Here is a 22,494-nt window from a genome sequence, read left to right as displayed (position 1 = left end):
AATCCAAAAACTACACTACATATTGAAATAATTCTTCTGTAATAATTTAGGATACCGAATTTGAAAATGATTATTTGAGAATATTAAAAATATTAGGAGCGAAGAAAGAAAATGAAATACAGAAAAGTTTAGTCTTTGAAGAGAAATTTCATCCCAGGCTGCAGTTCTACCTTTTCACTCTCTAGCTTCTCCTCTTGGACTTATTGTTGACATAAATAAGTAAGATTTTACTTTGTATCTCCATAAATTAACCAAAAATTATCTTTATTATATATTTTAATCTAATAAATGTTTATTTTTGTCAAACCAACTTGTTGTGGCATCAGCAATAACGAACCGACCATGAGATTCCCTATTTTGTATCTTTCCCTTTGTATTAATTGTGGAAGCCAGCATTTCAAAATTGCCTCTGCATATTATTTTTGTTATAAAATTACTAATGAATTTGAAAGGAAAATAAACAAATGAATGTGTACATAATATGACGAACAAATCAAAAACTTATATCTAGAAGTTTACTTCAATATTCAATTATTTTGTAAATTAAGATTCTGATTATGATGAGCTTTGGCACCTAGTTTTTGTTGCTATTAAAGGAGGTTTGGAAGTCCATAGTTCTATCCAAACTTCAATTCATTTTGTGTGTTTTGTATTAGAGATTAGAGAGAGATGCCAATGATTTAGAAAACGACTCTGCGCATTGAAGCTTCTCCACCTTCAAATTCTGCAAATTCTTATGTGGTTGAGGCCATTGAAGAACCTCCTCTACTCATGGTGAGTTTCATTTTTACTCCTGCTTTTCACTTTCTTCTTCATTAAATGCTTTGAAGCTGTGATGATGGTAGCTTTTACATTTGTTTCTCTTTGTGTTTTTTTATCACGAAAAAATTGGAAAACTATTTATTCATTTCTAATCTTAGTTTTCATCGAAATGGAACTCAGTTTGTCTGTTTTATTCATCCATTTTCATGGTACAAACTAAAACTATTTGAGAAATTATATATTCAGTATACAATTTTTTTATTAATGATATGGGTTGATAACAAAAAAATTTGATAATGTATAAATAGATGTAAATCTTATTTTATAAGTTGGTTTTATAAAATTAAGTTAAATTTAAAGTTTATTTCACATGATACCATAGTCATTTTAAGTTTATTTTAATAATTTTTATTGTATTTATCAAATTACTTATTATACTATTATCAAAACATCTAAGATAAGGAAAAATGTTGTAGCAACTTATTAAATGCACAAAATTGCAAAAGACTGATCTTATTCATTTTGATTCACTCAATTATATATATATAATTACAATTACTGGAAGCTATAAACTAGGAATACAAACATGTCTATAAATTGACCATTAATACAATATAACGGTAAAATAATTTAAGAGTAATAAAATCTGAATTAATAATAATAAAATCAATAAGTATTAGCCATATTTTTCGTTTTTTTATTTTGTGAAACATGATGAGTATTGTATGACATCAAAATGGAGATTTGAAGTATGTGCTTACGCAAATTTGATGGGAAAGTGGGTGGTTAAAAAAACTTAGTGAGTGATAAATAAAATAGTGGAGTGAATTAGTCATCGACTAAGAAGAGAAAACAAACACGTGCATGCCCAACAACCTAGGGCCACGTGGACAGTAACCAGTGGTTCAAATTCAATGAATTTTAATTAAACAAGTTTTCCTTAAGTAAACCAGTAAAAATGAATGTAGACATATCCATATTTTTCTAGACTTCAACTTCTAAATATATGAACTATTTTTGTTTTAATTATTTTATCATTTTTTTCTTCAAATCGAATACTCTAATTTCAAATTTATATTATTGAAAACTAATATATATAATTTTTTCTATTATTTGAATTGACATGATACACTAAGATATAATGAAAAACATATTCGTAGTTATCATAAAAAAAAGTTGAAGTTAAAAGAGAATTCTAAAAATATTATACGAATCAATTAAAAAAATCAACATAATAATGAAGATGAAATATAAATAAATTTTTTTTGAGGAACTTAAACAAAAAAAAGTATATTTTATGTAGTGCCAATCTTTAAAAAATATATTAATTACTAAAAAAACTGAACTTATATTAATTATTTAAAACTTATTTAAGTTTATTTTTTATTTAATAAAAAAAGTTTAAAATAAATTTTCAACCCTTAAATTTAGTATGTAGTGATTAGAAGATATTGTATAAATCATACCGAGGTGTAAATGTAGATAAAATATTTAACTAAAAGTAGAAAACTAATGTTCTGGTTGGTACAGAGGAAAAGAAATAAAGAGAACATGATAATTTTTTAATAAAGAGAAATAAGTAAAAATAAATAGATAAGAAATAAATAAAAATATAAACTGTTTGGTAAAAAATAATGTAAAAAATTATTTCTTAAAAATTATTTTTACTTATTTTTATTAAGATAGGAGATGGAAATATACAGTAATACCCTCAAATCTTTTTATAACTTCATTCACTTCGTTCAACTTTATCTCACTTTCATCTATACAATAAATTAACAAAAAAAAATGCATTCAATCCTGAATTAAACTATCTAATTGTAATTAATGTTAACCTGATACACTTAATTATAGATTTAAAATTAGAAGAAGAAAATATTTTAATTGAATAATATTTTTATAACAATTTAAATTAATCTAAAGTTTTAACAGAATTAAATAATAAAGAAATACTGTTACACCTGTGCCACGCGCAGTGCCAGCGATGTACAGTTAATGAGAAACAGAGAAAGTGAACCCAGGCTCAATTATAATGACTATAAAATCATATAATTAGGTATTAGCATGTTAAAAAAAAAATTGAATTGGTCCTAACGTTTATTGATTTATTTTCTTTTAAATAATTTTTAAAAAAATTATATGTTAATAATATATGTGTTTTGATAAATGAGAAAAAGCTTTATAATGTAAAATAATGTTTAAAGTGAAATCAGGAGTTTTAAATGTTAATGATGTTTTTATTTTTTGGGGTTGAAGTTGCATTTGATGTAGAAAAGAAGTGGTAGTGGGTTGTTGAGATTTGAGAAGTGATGAAAAATATACATCCAAGTTTTAAAAGTTGCCAAACAATATAAATGAACTATTAAATATCTATATCATTTCGTAATTATTTAAGTTTAATTAACTGTTTTAATTCAAGTTTTAAAATTATAGTCGTCTTAACTCTTCAACATATATCATACAAGTTTCTTATAAGAATTGTTTGAGAATAGAAAAACATTTTAATATAAATAATACACTTTTTAAATATAAATCTTTATTCAATTTATAAATGACTTTTTTTTTTAAATTTAAACAACTTGTATAACTTATATTACAATAAATTTTTTCCATTATAAATATTCTTAAGCGCTCTGTAAATTTAAAATTATCATAATCATTTCTTTCTGGTCACTTAGTAGTCTTGTTTATTTCGTATATAATTTTTTTATGGTGAGTAATCATTTTTATACTTGAAAGAGTAAACTGGTAGTAATAATTCTTGAAAAAACTACAAATATAATTTTATCCCTAAATATGTAAAGTACAAATTAATCTTGAATTTTAGAACATATATATTGTTAAATTAGTCTTTAAAAACGTACAATTTAATATAAAATCATTCTTAAACATTACAGCTTAATGAAAATATGGTATCATCGCAATACTTAATAACGAAACATAATTATTGCAATTTTAACACTAAATATTTAAAAAAAAAAATTGACTCTCAAGAAATTGCAGTTTCAAAGATCAAAATGACTACGAACTCAATTTTCACTGTAAAAATTAATTATGTGCTAAACAAATTAGCAAAACACAAATATTTTCTTTTTTTATTTTATTTTAATCGTTTAAAACTTTGCATGTGTATTAGAAATTTAATACTTTTAAATGAAGAAAATAATAATGAAACTATTAAATCGAGAAACGTGATTTTAAAGTTATAGTTAAAGCATCTAAATTTCCTTTTGAATTTTGTTTGAACGAACCTTGGTCCTAAAATTTAATCTTGCATAGGTCCTTACATAAGAAAACTAAACATATTTTAATTATTTTTTAGCACATTGATTCTAACATGTTTAGTATAAATAATTTTAAAAAAAATGTTTAGAAGAAAAATAAATAAATGGTTAACTATTAATTTTATAATATCTAGAAAAATCTTCCATTAAAGTATGTTGGTATGCCAATTAATTTAAGATTCTAGATTTAAATAAGATTTTGAGTTATAAGAATAAACACATCATTTTCTTACATTAAAAAAAAACTTTGGTTTCAAATAAAAATTCTATAAAATATATGTTTTTAAGTTAAAGCGTGAATAATATATCATTAAATAAGATTAGATTGCTACTTGCCAGCATTCTCTTGTTTTTATTTAAATTTCACCTAAATTTTTACTTGTATAATGCAACAAAAAAGTTACTAAGTTACATATAAAATTTCTTTGTAAAATATAATTTTCAATTTTAAATATAAATTTCGTGACATTTATCCCCTCGACTGCATAAAAAAAATCCAACGTTGTAACGGAAAAACCTAATGAAACTATAACTTTTAATTACATTATCGTGAATTTTCTTCCTGGTGTAACTCCCTTTTTCAACTTTGTAATATAGATTATGACTTGCTTCCTTTTTTCTGAACTTTTTTGTTTTTCTTTAATCACTTTCTTTAAATAATTACAAATTTACAAAGTTAACTAAAATTTCGAGGTAGATATTAAAATGCATTTATCTTAAAAGCTATAAAATTATGTAAAGAATAATATTTTAACTTTTTTAATAAAATACCTTTCCTTTAAAAGTTTTAATAAAATATATAGCCCAGAGAACCTCATTAGAAATGAATAAAGGATAAGATTTGGAAGATGATATTGCTCTATTTGAAATAAAATAAAAAATTGGAGGTAAAAGTGGAAAAATATTATTGGAACATATAAGATTCATAAAAGAAATTCATGGCTATTATCGAGAGTGGGCATTTTTAGTTGATTTTTTAATAAGAAATAACTCATAATTTTTGTTGAGAATTTGAAAGAGATTGAAGTGGATGTGAAATCTTATCTTATTATTTTTTATATTTTTTATATAAAAGTTAAGTTACCTTTTAATTTATTTATATTTATTTATTATTTTTTATTAATAAAAAAATCGATAGAATAAGATGTCTAACAATTTTTTTTTTTAGAAATGTATGATTAGAATTATTTTAATTTAATGTGATTAATAGCGTTACACAATCAATGGAGAAAATGTTTATTAGGATGGTAGGGTATGTGGCAGTGACAAAACTTGAAGGATTATTCTTTTATCACCAAACCATGCATTCCTCGAGGATTTTAAAATCTTAAGGTTTTATAAATTAAAATCAAATCATTTTTTTCTTGCAATCATGGGATGCATGTTTATGATAATGTTTCATTAGTTCATTAAGTAAATCAAACCAAAAGAAAGATGAAAAAAATAATATTATGTAGAGAAATACCTAATTATATAAACTCAACATTTACATCACCAAAGTCAAATTGGAGATATAGAGGAGATTGAATAGAATGAAAATCACTTAAGTTAAATTTTAACATGAAAATAAATCAATAAAAGAGTATTATATTAAATTCTATATTATATTTAAAAATTACTTTAAATTTAACTCTTTCTTATTATTAAGTAAACTTGTGAGTAAAGAGATTATTCCATTTATATATTTTATATTAATTTTAGTGATAAGAAAATTATGAAATAAAAACTAATATTTAAAGACCAACATAATTAGTTGTAATAGGAACTAAATTATAGACCATTTTAGAAACTAAAACAAAATTGGTTTCTAAATTAGTTTGTTAAATAGTTTATAAATCGGTATCTAATTAACAACCAAAGTTTTAATCACTAATTATTTAGTTTTTAAATTTTGTCTCTAAAATCTTGGTTGCTAATTAAATACCAATTTAGAAACTATTTAATAATAATAGAAACTAATTTAAAAACCAATTTTTGTTTTAGTTTCTAAAATGTCTATAATTTAGTTACTATTGCAACTAATTATTTTGATCTCTAAAAATGTTTGTATTTTATGATTTTCTTGTAGTGTAATACTAACAACACATCTTTCATAATACATTTTGTATTATATTTTTAACATACTATTTATTATTGAATAAAATTTATTATAAATGTAATAGCCACGAGTATGATTCATTAAATAGATTATAAATCCAATTTTTTTTTTGTAATTTTAGATAATTCAACCAATAAAAAAATAATATATTTAACAGAATATATTATTAACACTTTATTTTTCTTATTTTATAGTCTCTAACTAGACATAGAGAGATGAACATGCCCATTCATGTGCATGCATTAAATTAGCATTGCAACAAGTAGGTTATAAAGCTATCATCATACTCAAAGGTTTAATTTTATTAATTAGTTATAAGATTAACTTCACATAACATTCTGATTAAGAGATCAAATGATAATTAACTTAATAAAAAAAATCACTCATCAAATATCTCACAATTTTGTATTTTAATTCATTCGCATGGATGAAAGTAAGTGGAAATTATAAAGAATGCAAGAGAGTCATTATCCATAAATAACAACATGGAGTAAGTAATATTGTACATAATAAGTGATTTGGTCTTAGTTTTATTATTTCAAGATAACGGATTAATAAAAAAAACCACACGAAAATAATGAAATAATAAAACAAATCTTCATGTTGGAGATGAAATCGATGAGTCCCTTCCCCAGTTAAGTTCTTCATTTTTATTTTTTTTTAAAATAGTTGTTTTTCGTCAGACTTTTGCTTAGGAAACATCAAACATACGATAGCGTGAATAATAATTCAGTTGAACCAATTTTTAAATAAAGAGTTGCAGCTTTATAATTTAAGTTTTTATTTCTCAAAATAATTAACCATAACCTTTGAGTAGCCACTTTTAATCACTATTTGCGTGGTTAAATATTTATTATTTACTTCTATATAATCATTTTAAAGATCTAAGAAATTATATACTAGTAACAACTTCCTCAGCACACTTTCTTCAACATGTATAGCATATAAAGAAACATTAAATTTTAGTTTTTTTTTAAAGAAAGTTATAATTTAAAAAGCAATTCTCTTTTAAAAAAACACAATGAGGGTACCCATAATTGTGTAACATTTCTTACAACAAAGATTGAGAGAAAATGGAATTTAAAAGAAAGTACAACATGTAATAAATAAGTAATATAATTACGAGATAGAATAAAAAAATATTTATTATATAAGTTACTGCAAATAAATTATCCTTATATATAATGTATTTAATTATCTGTCTCATTCAAAAGTATAATATGACGTATATAATCTCTCAACAAAAGCGGCAATTGCATTTGTAGTCAACGCTATGCAAATTGCTGTGCTGTAATCTCAATTATAAATTAATAATCAACGCCTTAATTCCCTTCATTTTTTCATGAACTTGGACACAATATTGTCCACATTCATTCAAACCCAAACCTATTATAAAATACTACAGATTTTTGGTTTTTACTATTTTTTTAATATAAATTCTCCTAATCAAACCTTTATAACAACTTATAGTTTTACTATTTTCCTTCTATAATCAATATTTTCTAATTTATTAGCTTTTAAAAAAAATTATGTTTCCTTGCTAAATTCAGTGGATTTTATTGGGCTTTTAATTTAAAGAGTGTAATGAGTTATATTTTCTTTAAGATATCTGATTGCCATGTGAATTCAAGTACATTTTTTGTACAACTAAAGCCACCAAATAGGGAAATAACTCTTGGTACTTAATATGTTTCAATTGTAGTTTCTTTATGTATTTATTTAGTATTGCTAAATTTAATGTAAAGAATATGTTAGTTTATGTGTTTTAAATTGTTATAGCTATAATAAAAGGAAAAAAAAATAGTGAAAATATTACAATATGGTAAATGCAATGATTAATCATCCCATGTTATTGTTTATCTTTATATAGCAAAGTTGCAGGTGTAAGTTTTTATATAAACTAAAAGCACTTGAAGAATATTGAAAAATGTTAGAAGTAACAAGTCAAATATAATAAGTGAATAATTTCTTAACAAGCCACGCTTAGAAAACTGAGAAAAGTAAAAATTAATAATATTGTACTTCACTGAGATTTTTTTTGTAAAATAATATATACTTGTAAATATAAATATCTTAATTAAAAATATTATACAGACAATACTCATTTTTATTCTTGAACAATCTAAAATATATAAAAATCAAATTTTATTTCTAATGAAAAATAATTAGATTTAATTTTATATCTAGATAGTATCATGATGGAAAAGCCAAGTGAAACTCTTGTTCAGTCATTTTTCACACATTGCTTTGTGACTTGTCTCTACCTAAAAGCGAGTCCTACAACGTTCAATGAATGATGAATAATCAACAAAGCAACATTGGAGAAGAGAAAAAACACACTCCCACCCAATGTGAAAATTAATTGATAATCATGGTCAATGGCAATAATTAACCTTATCTAGGTGTTATTAATCAGAAGAAGTTCTAGTGAGAATTGGCTTTGAAGTGTTGTGTACCATAACCCCTTTTTTATGTTTGGTTCAACCTTTTAACCCTCCCAAGTTGGTGAGGTGTTGACTTGCATTAATAAATAGAACTAGAATTTGTTTAATTGAAGTTGAGCCTCACACATTACATCAATTAAAGTTGACATTTCCCATCACTTCTCATTTCAGATCCTATATAAGCACTTGTCTCATCACAGAAACAACAAGAAGTTCGTGCAGTATCAAGCTTGTAACATCATTTGGTACTTTGAGTGTGTCTTATGGTCAATTATTTGCATTTAAGAAAGTTCCCATGACAAAATGTGACCATGCAGAAAATAGAATGCATAACTAAAGTGTTGTCTGGTTTGCAGGTGAAACGTTAAATGAGTCAGCGTGTGAGTGACGAGGCTGCGAAAAAAGCCATGGGGGAAATAATAAGTGGGGCATCTTCACGTAGGCATGGAGATTCTTTGCCAAATATTCACAAGGTGGGATCTCCTCCTAAGCAGACACTTCTCCAAGAGATCAAACATTCTGTGGTTGAGACTTTCTTCCCAGACAAACCCTTACACAAATTTAAAGGCCAATCTCCCTTTAGAGTCTTTCTACTATGCCTGCAATCTCTCTTCCCCATTTTTGAATGGGGCAGAGATTACAATCTTAAGAAATTCAGGGGTGATTTCATTTCTGGACTCACCATTGCAAGTCTCTGCATCCCTCAGGTGAGCTTGCTCTATCAGTTGTAACTAAATGTGTTTTTTATGATAACTTTCTAACATGTAAATGCATGGCAGGACATTGCATACGCAAAGCTTGCGAATTTGGAACCCCAATATGCACTATGTGAGAATCTTTATTTACTTTAAGAAAAATCTCTTGCATCTTAGTTTTTTAGTTTCATGACTTGGCTTTCCTTCACTGTGTGCAGACACAAGTTTTGTGGCTCCTCTTGTGTATGCTTTCATGGGAAGCTCGAGGGATATTGCCATTGGACCCGTAGCTGTTGTGTCCCTTTTGCTTGGGACTACGCTGAGCGATGAAATCAGCGACTTCAAAAGTCATGACTACCTGCGTCTTGCATTTACTGCCACCTTCTTCGCAGGAGTTACTCAAATGGCACTTGGTGTTCTCAGGTATATATAATAAATATGTTCAAAACACGTGGTGCAAATCTCAGATAATATGAGATTGAGTTAGATTTAAAATTCAGATTATCTTTCATTCACTCTTTTTACTGCTTTGCCTAAATCCTTCTCGTCTTGTGTTACAATCTAAACGTGAATTTTGCAGGCTTGGTTTCTTGATTGACTTTTTGTCTCATGCTGCCATTGTGGGATTCATGGCTGGAGCTGCCATTACAATTGCACTGCAACAGCTTAAGGGATTGTTTGGCATAAAAGACTTCACCAAGAAAACTGATATTGTTTCTGTCATGCGCTCGGTGTTTAAATCAGCACACCACGGGGTAAGGTTTCACTTTGCTTAGAAATTCACTTTAAAATGGGGTCGGTATTTAATTTGCTTTAATCTTTGCTTGCAGTGGAATTGGGAGACACTAGTCATTGGATTAGCATTCTTGGCTTTCCTTCTTGTAACCAAGTATATTGTAAGGATGCCAACAATAACTTTCCTTCTTTGATGCCCTTTTTCTTGAAACTTTCATCATCATAACATAACTTCACTGTTGCAATGAACAGGCTAAAAAGAATAAGAAACTCTTTTGGGTGGCTGCAATTTCTCCTATGATATCTGTCATAGTGTCTACCTTTTTTGTGTTCATTACCAGGGCAGACAAGAAAGGAGTGGCAATTGTAAGTAGCATAAAATTGTGGGAGTGGTCGAAACAAAATTAAGCACTGTGAAACTAAAAGTATGTTATTTCAGGTGAGACATGTTAAGCAGGGTGTGAATCCAGCATCTGCCAATGAGATTTTTTTCAGTGGAAAATACCTAGGAGCCGGTATTCGGATTGGTGTGATAGCTGGTATGGTAGCTCTAACGGTAAGCATCTTTCAGTTTCCTACTTTAGACAAGCAAAATTCCTATTCTTTTCATACTCTTGCAGCTAAATTCCTCAAATTTCAGGAAGCTGTAGCAATTGGGAGGACATTTGCTGCCATGAAAGACTATGCACTGGATGGTAACAAAGAAATGATGGCAATGGGAGCCATGAATATTGCTGGTTCTCTAACATCTTGCTATGTGGCTACAGGTACAACTATTAAATCATGTTTAAGTCTCTAGTTAAGAAGTGTCCTTTAATCTAACTTCACTTCATAAAACTGATTTATCAGGTGAGGTTTGCATAACTTATATACTATGAAATGCTTGGGATCTCCAACACACACCCCTTTAATCGAAAATGACAGTTTGTGCGGGAAACATTATAATATGAATGTTCCGATAATGACCCGATAGCGGATGACATAATAGACTCGACTCTATATGTCGACTTTAAGCTAACTTACTTTATACAAATTTCTTGTACCTAAAACTGTCATACTAATAGGAGTTTTTCTGATCTTTATGTAGGCTCATTTTCTCGGTCGGCAGTGAACTACATGGCCGGTTGTAAAACTGCAGTATCGAACATTGTTATGTCCATGGTTTTGTTATTGACTCTGCTACTCATTACGCCGCTATTTAAGTACACTCCAAATGCGGTGCTTGCTTCCATTATAATAGCTGCAGTTCTAGGCCTTGTGAACATTGAAGCCATTATTCTTCTATGGAAGATTGACAAGTTCGATTTTGTTGCTTGCATTGGAGCCTTGCTTGGTGTTGTCTTCAAAAGTGTTGAGATTGGCCTTCTAATCGCGGTAATAAGAAGATTGGTGTTGTCTTTTTTGCATATTCGATTTGGCCACATTTACTTATCCTTCCTTATGCAGGTGGCTATATCTTTTGCCAAAATTCTTTTACAAGTGACAAGACCAAGAACTGCAGTACTAGGGAAGCTTCCAGGAACTACTGTTTATAGGAACGTCCTGCAATACCCGAAAGCAACCCAAATTAATGGCATGCTCATTGTCAGGGTTGACTCTGCAATCTACTTCTCAAACTCCAACTATATCAAGGAGAGGTAAATCACTGCTTTCATTTTATGTTAAGAAAATCTAGATATTGCTTTACTCATCTAATTTAAGCTTAAATAATTTCATTACTATTAGAACTATTAGATGATAAATCATATATTCTAGATTTTAGTTGTACAAAATCTAATAATCTCAATTTTTTTTAGCATCCTGAGATGGCTGAGTGGTGAAGAAGCCCAAAGGGTAAAAAGTGGACTGTCCAGAATAGAATATGTCACTGTTGAGATGTCACGTAAGGGTTCCTAAGAAATCCTGTTTTTCAAGAATAATTTTCATGAATTAATGAACTTATTCACTCTACCATATTATTCTTGCAGCTGTTATTGATATTGACACCAGTGGCATCCATGCCTTTGAAGAGTTATTCAAGAGCCTTCAGAAAAGAAAAGTCCAGGTAATAAATTAATGAATAACTAATAATCATAGATTTAACCTTTTCTGGGTACTGATCTTGTTCTGTTCTGTGCTCTTAAAATTTGCCAAAAATGATAAGGAATTCCAAGGTCCATGTCTGTCCTATATTATATTTGCTTGACAGTGATATAGTTTAAGTGAACTAATTAATTAAATGAGTTTGTTACGTGCAATCAATGTCATCAATAATAGCAATAATAATAATCACATGCATTAGAAAACAACTTGTAGTAATTCTGAAGACATTAATCTCTTTTGTGTGTTTCACAGCTTATCTTGGCAAACCCAGGGCCAATTGTGATAGAGAAGCTCTGTGCGTCAAAGTTAACAGACTTAATAGGAGAAGATAAAATATTTCTAACAGTGGCTGATGCTGTTTCAACTTTTGGTCCAAAGGGTGAAGGAGAAGTATGAGAGTTGAAGTCAAAGGTGAAGTAAAGGGTCGGAAATCAAGTGTTGAAGGAAATGTTTAGAAATGGCATGAGCAATAGTTGTGTTTGGTTTTGTTCATTCTATACACAGATTTATAAAAAGAAAAGGAAAAGAAAAGTATGTGATGGTTTGACTGTACTGTAGGTTGTGTGTAAGTAATTATTTTGTTTATGTAACACATGCTCATTTGTTGCAGAAGAAAGAAAATTGAGTTGATGATTTCATGTATGGAATGTGACAGATAAAAACTGGTTTAAAATATGATATACTTCAATCACCATCAACAAATGAATGGAATATAAATTTCCTTAAAATATGTTGTATAAAATTTCCATAACCTTTGAGAAAAAAAAGAGTGTTCATAACATAAACTTTGAAAAAGTAGAATGTTCATAAGTTGAAAGTGACATAATGTATTGTTGTGTGGTTGGCTTTTGGGATGCGGAAATGGTACTGTCACATTCTGTACTGTTCTCATTTAATACCATCTTCACCTTTCTAACTTTATGCATTCACGCACCCAAATCTTCTGCTTTCTCATAAACTAGTATCTTGACTTCTATATTAATTGTTTAAGAATGGTATTAATATTTATTATTCTTAACTTCTATATTAATTAAGTATTAGTTCTTTCTCACGTATTTATCAAGTTCTGTCTAAGTATTTCTTTCAATAAGTATTTTCAAAAAAATATTATTAAAAAATTACAAAAAAATATAGAGGATTAAACCGAAACTCACTTATTAACAAAAAATAGGTACAAAAATAATATATACCTATTAATAAAGAATTTTAAAAAAAAATTAGATGAAAGTCTATTATACAAATGAAAATACTTTCTATGAATAAAGCTTAAATTAACAAGTTTATCTGTACATACATTTTCTTCATGAAAAATGTGAGAAATTTTAAACCTGATATGTATCATCACTAATTATGTTTGATATGAATGTTAATATTAATTATTTATTTATTTTCATAATAATTAAGTATTATTGGATCAGTAATATCTTATGAAGTCATAAGATTTGTACTTTGCATGCATTAGCCAAATAAAACAAAGTTAAACTCTATCTTCCATTATGAAATAATACTTGGCCCTCGTAGTTTTGGAGGCAGTTCTACTTAATAAACAATTTATGATGTGGTTACGATTATATATTATAATTATAAATTATTTTTTATATTTAATGACTACATAGTTAAACAAAACAATTCATTTTCTGATTTGGAACTCATTCGATTGACTACAAGGAAAAAAAACAATTGCAAACTCACACAACACATTGGTTTTAAACTTTTATAATGGAAGGGTGATCACACTCTATTTTTTTTTATTATCAATATCCCTTTCCCTCTTTTTTTTTTTAATAACATAAGTACATATGAACTACCTTTCACAACAAGAAACATCACCTCTAGATGTTTTGTTTGAAGTATCCTCATCATATATAAATTATATAAATTAGAATACACATTAAAAAATAAATCCATTTAAAAAAATCAATAAAAAATCTTTAATTCTTGTTTTTTTTCATTTTTATTTGTATATTATTTTAAAGTTAAATTTTATATTTTCTTAAAAAATATTAATAGATTCAAAAAAACTTGTATCATAATCATTGGAGGTACATGAACTAGAAATTAGTACATTTCATATTATATAAGCATTAAAAATCATAACATTTTGTATATAAGTAAATGCAAACCTCACATTATAAGTTAGTTTTATAATGTTGAGTTATCTATAAAATTCACGTTGAGTTAGATTTCAAGTCTTAATATGATATGAGAATCATTTAGTTTATCTTAGTGAGAGTTTGTTGGTTTTATCAGATCATCCACTATCGAATCATTCATAATTTATAAAGTTAAGTTAATTTTAAAATTCACTTATTAATAATAATAGAAATCATTAACCATAAATTTATAATAAAATTGATATGTTTAAATTTATTTTCTAATAAATATTTTCATGAAATATAATTTAAAAATTTAAAAATGTTTATTCATTATAAATTTGAGATGTCTGATTCCATGAGAGAGTGATATGAGCTAACGTGTAAAGCTAATTTTAGAGCTACCAATATGGACAGTTTGGCCCGTTTAGATTGGATCTGTGTTGGGCTCACAAGTTTAATGTATGCGTATTTCTTCCTGCATCCCATATTTTCTTTCTCCACCCTAAAAAATAATGAAAATATTAATTTTGGATGCTACCAATATAATTTTTTATTCCAGTATGTTGGACTGTATAATCTGAAATAAAAGAATTCATAAATTTAACTTGAATAGCAGAAATAGTTATGAATATAATCAGACATCAAAACAGATTGTACAATTAAAAAGAAAACATAATAACAGAAGAATCTGCTACCACTCTTTCTAAGTTTACTATTTCAGATTATTACCAAAATTATTTTAATGACTATTTGAAATCATGAGTTAGCTCATATTTATTATATGAATAGCATATCATGCATTTAACTATTTATTTATATGAATGACATTGGAGAAAATAACATTTCTGACAGTGGCTGATGTTGTTTCAACTCTTGGCCCAAATGATGAAGGAGTATTATGAAGAAAATAAATAACTATAATCAATCTATGTAGCATTTAAAATATATGTCATATTTGAAAGATATATCATAGTCTTACAGTATTTTATTTTATAAAGTTTTCGTGTTAGGTATCACTATGCAACTTGACATCTAAGCTAAACTAACAATAATCATACATGAAAAAAAAATATTATTAAAAAGATTAAAAAAATATATAAAAATATGGGAAGCTAGACCAAAACCCATAGGTTAACAAAAACGATACATAGGTAGATTATATCTATTCATAAAGAATTCTAAGAACAGACTAGCTGGGAGTCCATTATACCAATGAAATGATTCTCTTTGAATAAATCCTAAATTAGCCAACTTATCAGCATACCATTCCTTTCACAAAAAATATGAGTTACCCTAAACCTGATTGTCCCACAAAAATTAAGACAAGTATTTCATCGATTCTGAAGCATCCACGGAACATTAGTCATAGCAATAAACGCAGCACAAACCAAGGCAGCACAAACCAAGGCAGAATCACATTCGACATTAGTAAGTCCCATTTTTTGAGCTTCCTCCCTAGTATGTATAACTTCATAAAATTCAGCAACCAAAACAGTTTGAACTTCAAGAAACACTGAAAAAACACCAATAAATTCTCCCATACTCCCACGAACAATATCTCCACAAGTAGCAAGACTAGGATACCCCTTAGCAGCCCCATCAGTATTAATTTTGACTCTAGTAAAGGAAATTCCAATCTAATAGGAAGAGGACGAAGAACTTTACCATAGCCTCAAAGTACTTCAAGGTGCTCGTTACTCTGTTTCTAAGCATACTGTTATGCAAAATTTTTAATAGATAGTTCTGCTTGGTTATCTTCGATTGATTTATGCTTTATAACCCCGAGTTGATGTGTAAAAGGAAAAGGGAAACAAAATGTGTTGTGTTTATCTTCCTTTGTGGGAATAAATATATCAGTAATGATCTAATTTTATTTTTTAATCGGCTAGTAATTATCTACATAGTTGCAGAAGAAGAAACAAATTTGACTTCATGATTTGATGGATAAAGTTGATTATATATGGAAGTAGCAAGAAAAATATAATTATTATAGATATTATTACACGATACATATGAACCAGTGTAGTTGAACTAATCTTGCGAAATTTGTAGTATTGAAAAACTGAACTACAAATTACTGCGTATACAGAGACATTCAAACACATGACTGATCCAAAACTATTTCTGATGTTTTTTCAATTCATGTTTTGTGCTCTGACTCTACAACCCCACGAACCCTCCCTCTGTGCCATGCGTGTGTGAGACTTTCTCTTCAACTCAACCACCTGCTCCTGCCACCTACTTCTCCACCTCTCATCTGCCACACTTTTCTTGGTTCTCAAACCCAACTCATAATCATAATCTGCTCGAAGCTCTGGGTTGGACAAGGTGGCGTAGGCTGCGTTCAGTTGCACAAACATCCTCGTCAACTCTTCTTTCTTGGAACCATCATGGCACACGTCAGGGTGGTACTGAAGAGCCATTGATCTATACGCCTTCTTTATGTCTTCTGTGGTTGCACTCACGGGACTCAAACTCAGAACCTTGTACAAGTTCTCCTCCACACATGGCTTAAGTTTTGTGGCTCTGCATGAAACAGAGAACTTGGTACGAGGAGGTTGTGTTTGGTGTTTTTTTGAGAGTGGAAGCATGTGAGTGGTGGCAGGGTTTGAGGTGAATCTGAGAACATCCATTGCTCTGAATCTAATTGCAGTATTGGGGACTCTGCTTTCCACTATGTGGGGTACATATTTATAAGAGCTTGGACATTTCTAGAACCTCTATTCAAATCTTACACTCTTTAATACTAATCTAAGGAAAATAACCTTAGATTTCAACAAACAAATCTATTATTTAACATCTTGCATTTTCTCTAGTTTAGTTTAGTTTAATAATATCTTTATTATTTTTAAATTAATAATATTGATATATAATTTTTACGTTGTTAAACAAAATTGTATATGTAATTTGTATGCCTTATTTTCAACATTAATATTAACGTAAAAAAAGTGTATAAAAATGTATAATGGATAAATTTCAAAACACGCATTGAGGAATGGTCTTGAGTCTAAGTGGAATGTTCTGATTTTAGTTACATTACATCACAGAAAGAATGAAAATAAGAAAATTTTGCTCTCTTTAAACAAGAAAACGTAAGAGAAAGTCTTTAACTTCCGTCAATTTTCAACAAGCAATCACTCACTATACAAAATTATATTACTCTCTCTCATTCTAGAATCACTATTTTAATTCTTCTTCTTTTTTCTTCCTTTAATATTTCTACATTAAAACATTACAACTTTACCCACTTTATTCTGATTCAATCTAATTCTAGATTAAACATATTTATTTCACATGTTAAAAAATAATTTAGCCAATTAAAATTAACAAATAAACATTATCAAAATTATAAGTTTTTTAAAATTAAAATTGAACTATGAAAAATAAAAAATAATATATATTTGTTTGGTTTGTTATATGTATCTTTCTTCTCTGCCTGCGTGCAGCAGTCACTAGTCAAAAAATGCTCATTTGATGTCAGTTTATTGCAAACTTTTCTAGAGATTTGGATCGTCTGCATTTAGTACCAGAACTGGGAATATCTTATCCATTAAAAAACTATATGATTTAAATCTGATCCATTAAATAATTATTGTTTTAGCGGTTGGGTTTATAATTGCACTCCGCGGTGTGGAACTTATTTTTGAAACTGTAGAGAATCTATTCCTATGAAGGAGCGCGTGAAGAAAAAGATGAGGCTTGAAAAGTTGAAATGAAAGAAGATTCTGTATACGATATGATTTCTCAACAGTTTCAAAATTAAAATAAACTTCTTAGTTAGTCATTAATTTTATCCAATTACTTTTAATATTAATTACACATTCTTTTATTTCCCATCGTTAATATTTTATTATTCACGTCATTTAATGATTTTTAGATAAGCACATATATTAATGTATTTCATTTACTATTAAACATAGAAAAAAAATCATAAGAGAAAATTAAAAAAAATATGTAAAATATATTAATAAGTGGAGTCTTGTAGGAAATATTCAAAATACTTAATGTATTATACTTAGTAAAAATCAATAATTAATTTGTAATTTGTTTGAGTAATTTATAAGTTACTTTGATACGAGATAAATATTTAGTAACTTATTTAACGCGTTTTCTTCACAGTGTTATTACTTCTAGAAGGAGAACTGCGTATAGATTATAACTGAACAAAAATTGGAAATAAAAGAAAATAAAATAATAAAAACACTAAAACCAAAGGGCAGTATATATGTTTAAAATATTTTTCCCAACTATGCGAACGGAAAAAATCGATATTTGATTATGAAAATTTCGTAATTATTACATTTTAATATAATTGATTTTCTAATATGATTAATTATTATTATTATTATTATTTTATAATGTAGTTTTTTATTAAAAATTTATAATAATTTTTTATTTAATTAAAAAATTATTCTAATTATAATTTATATTTATTGGATTATTTTGTATTTTTTATATACTTCAAATTAAAGGAAGTTTAACATATAAATTTAATTAATTAATTTTATTTACATAATTAAGTAAGGGATAAAATCGATTTATTCTCTCATCCACTCAAATGCTAAATTGACATATTGGTTGACCTACCGAATACTCTCATAGACAACCAACTCACATGGAAATAATAATTGCTTAATTTGTAAATAAAAATATTTAATATTAGAATTCAACAATAATAACACTACAAATATAATAAAAAAATTATATGTAAGGATTTATAATTATTCTGTAAAAAAATAAATTAAAAAGAATCCTTGCATATTTGTTAGAGAACGATTTTAAAATAGCATCCTCAAATTAAAAAAATATACAAAAAATATTTTTATTATTATTTTAGTATAACAATTTTTTTACATAAATACAAGCATTACTAAAAGCATAAAATGTTGTATTTGTGAATTTTACTATATTACATTATACTTTTTAAGATTTTCTTCCAACTTTTCCTTTAACAAGAAAAGTTTTATAAAACTTATATTTTCATTAATGTTTTATTTTATCATTAATATTTTTAACATATATATATATATATATATATATATATATATTACGTCTTACTTGGCATCTTAAATCTTAATTTTATTTTTATTCACAATAGTCTTTTTATTACTTTTTAAAAAGAATAACATTTTATTTTAAAAAATCAATAAGTAAACAATTATTTCTTATTAAACCCAAAATAGTTATAAAAATATTTACTTTTTGGAAGTGTTATTCTCTGTAAATATGGGACAATATTTTTGCTTTATTTTATTAAGTTGAATATGTTTTTTTTTTCTTAGTACTATAATATAAAATTAATTTTTTTTTATGGTTCAAATTTTAGATCTTGTAGTATAAAAATAATTAAAATATGTTTTTTATATATAAAATTGATTCAAAATTCAAGTTCTTACTTCATCAACTCATTTTACTCTAAGTACTAATTTGCAATCAAAACAACAGTAGATTTGAAGACTAACAATTAACAATCATTTTTACTTGTTAATAGACTCATTTAAATTATTTTCATAATATTACTTGTTAATAGACTCATTTAAATTATTTTCATAATATTATAAATATGTGGATAATCTAAAATTTAATTTTGACAACGTGGATGGATAAGCCACCATACAAATTGCAAATTGCTTATGAATAAATAAAATGTTTTTTAAATAGGGCACAAACAGATTGAATTTAATTGGTGATTAAATTAAAAATTTATTTGCACTCCATCCCTCATAACTATGAATAAATTATTGAGTTCACCCATTCCAGAATCTTACCTGCGAAGTTGCCTCATAGTTCTAGAACAGGAAGTACATTAATCAGTAATCATAAATTGTTTTGGTGTCATAAAAAAATAAAAAGATGGAATCTTAAAATTTTATATACACACTAGTCCATCTCACTAATCGACCAACCAGTAATTTTTAATCAATAATTATATATAATTAGGCAGTGGTGGACCCAAGATTCGTGATTAGTGGAAGCAATTTATTTAAAAAAGTGTAAAGAGTGAAATTTGAAAAAGAAAAATGGAAAAGTGACCCCACCTCATATGATGTTATATTGAAGAAAAAGGAGAGAAAGAAAGAATGAGAAGAGAAATTGAAGTTGGTAACTTCATTTTGTGAGTGTTTCCTTTGCGTGATGCATAAAAAATGGCGTAATAATTATAGAGAACACAACACCATGCTTATTTGTTTATTCTCACGTAAGTCTTCGTCGACAACCACTCTGCAACTTTTGTTTCAAGTTTCTAGAGGTCATTGCCCCTTTCAAATTATTCTAAGAAACACAATATCATTTTTAACACCTTCTTCCACGTACCCACGTTCTAGACAAATATAACTTTTCCATCAATTACAACTATTATTCCAAATACATTTATATACAATTTTTTCACCCTCAACTCCTACAATTAATCTCTCTCAAATATCAATTTTTTAGGATTAAATAGAAATTGGTCTTGTAACAGTTTAAACTTTATATTTTTCTTTTATAGTAAGAAAATTGTTGGAAAAAATTATTTATGTCATAGGGTTTGTGATAAAAAAAATAATGTTATATATATAAATTCTTGGACAAGAAAAAAATAACTTAGTTTTTTCTTCCCCTAAACCATCGACTATTATTATGATATGAGCAACCAAATAGACACTTGTAGAATAGTGTGCTCTCATAACATTTAGTAAAATATAAATAATTTATTTAGAGTATTTATAAATATGGTGGATGTTTAGAAAATAATTAAAAAGTGTTTTTTTTTCATATATAGTGTTTGATAAAATGCTCGCAAATCAGTTCTTTATAATATACCACATGAACGTGAATTTATATTTTTGATAAATTTTCAAATATGAGTTTATTACACTCAATTTACATAATTAATATATTTCATGTTATTTATCATTAAATTAAATATAATCTAAATTTTAATTTCTCTTGATTTTTTTTGAAAAGGGGTTTCTTACTATAGTAAATTACTTAGGAATACTCTATCACAGATTCATGTACGATCACTTGTATAATTCACAATTTATGTGAATGCGGATTATTTATGGTAAATTTTTAAATGAGTATTTTATATTTGATTTCACGGTTTATATACTTTGTGAATTACCTACAATCTATATTACAAGATTGAATCCAAAAATTAATCTGATTTTATTTTTTTATTTTATTTTTTTAAATAAAAATTTTCATGTTAGGTATTATTATGTAATTTGACATCTCAAATAGGTTGAAACCTCAAGTAACAACAATCATTTATCACATAAAAAAATATTATTAAAAAAAGTTGATTTTATTTGTATTAACTATACATCATTTAATGAATTGGATAAATTATCAAATTATTATCATAAGTAAATGGATGTGAACAAATTTGAATTTACATTTGAAATTACAAGACGGTCTATTTATAACATGGTAATTTTTCTTCTAGGAGTTGAAAAAATAAGGCAAATTCTTGTGCACTTCCATATTTTTTTCCTTAGTATGTATTTTTTTTTATGTATTTTTTTCTGTTCAAGTGGTGCTAGTTGTTTATGGTAGTTGATAGTAAAGTTTGGTAGTTGAGATAATTTTTGTGATATTTTAACTAATAGTGATTGTGTTTTCTTTTTTTGGAAGTCACAAAACTAGAAAAAAAAAATTACGTGAAAAAGTGAAATACCAAACTACAAAATATTATTTTTAATGAAAAACATTGAATAGAATGAAAAACCATTTCAACCCTTTCATACACTTAAATAATGAAATTGCACTTTCAAATAGTATAACTTGAGAATAATACAACTGTAGTAAGTGGAAGGGAGGTATGCAACTAAATGTTTGTGAGTGGATCATGCAATTGAGATTGTTTTAGAAAATGAAGTTATACTTCATTTAAAATTATTTAAAATTTTAAAAAATAAAACTAATTTTAAAAATTAATATGGAGGTGGAAGGGAAAGTTACAGAGGTGGAGGAAGAATTTGAGAAAAAATCAAAAGCTACTATGGACATGCACTTATGGGCTCAAACAACACTAAATTGTATCAGCCCAACTCCTCACAAAATAAAATCAATTACTTCCTGCACCATATTTGTGTAACCAATTTTATTGGAAAAGACGAAAATTTCCTTATAAAATATAAGGTATATATAAAAATACATTATTGACCTCCTTTTCTGAAATATGTTCCAGATTTTTTTCAAAAACAAATTTTTTGTATTCTGGATTCTTTTATCCGAAATGAATTTTTTTTTTTGAATTTTTGTTTTTAACATAATAATCTCTTCTCAATATGTTTTTAAATGTATTATTTT

The 22,494-nt window shown here is 26.8% G+C and overlaps 1 protein-coding gene across 1 annotated transcript; it reads left to right on the top strand.

Moving 5' to 3' along the window:
• The first annotated feature begins 619 nt into the window (after window positions 1-619).
• LOC137832799 (high affinity sulfate transporter 2-like) lies at window positions 620-12,742 on the top strand. Its single transcript, XM_068641143.1, has 15 exons — window positions 620-774; window positions 8,760-8,833; window positions 8,945-9,295; window positions 9,368-9,416; window positions 9,502-9,706; window positions 9,864-10,038; window positions 10,114-10,179; window positions 10,271-10,384; window positions 10,458-10,574; window positions 10,659-10,785; window positions 11,106-11,392; window positions 11,465-11,655; window positions 11,815-11,900; window positions 11,986-12,062; window positions 12,353-12,742. Exons 3-15 carry the CDS (start codon window positions 8,957-8,959, stop codon window positions 12,494-12,496), a joined length of 1,977 nt encoding a protein of 658 aa, XP_068497244.1. The 5' UTR covers window positions 620-774; window positions 8,760-8,833; window positions 8,945-8,956; the 3' UTR covers window positions 12,497-12,742.
• Window positions 12,743-22,494: the final 9,752 nt, after the last annotated feature.

This window comes from Phaseolus vulgaris, chromosome 6 (genome assembly GCF_000499845.2).
Source record: "Phaseolus vulgaris cultivar G19833 chromosome 6, P. vulgaris v2.0, whole genome shotgun sequence".
NCBI lineage: Eukaryota > Viridiplantae > Streptophyta > Magnoliopsida > Fabales > Fabaceae > Phaseolus > Phaseolus vulgaris.
The sequence above is the reverse complement of the archived record's forward strand: the minus strand, read 5'-3'. Positions and strand labels throughout refer to the sequence as shown.

What these genes read in the sequence shown, in the direction of transcription:
- LOC137832799 (XM_068641143.1), top strand. Translation starts at nt 8,957, where the DNA reads ATGAGTCAGCGTGTGAGTGACGAGGCTGCGAAAAAAGCCATGGGGGAA. An exon ending in CTGGTATGGTAGCTCTAACG is followed by an intron (nt 10,575 to 10,658) that starts GTAAGCATCTTT and finishes CTCAAATTTCAG; the next exon opens with GAAGCTGTAGCAATTGGGAG. An exon ending in TTCAGAAAAGAAAAGTCCAG is followed by an intron (nt 12,063 to 12,352) that starts GTAATAAATTAA and finishes TGTGTTTCACAG; the next exon opens with CTTATCTTGGCAAACCCAGG.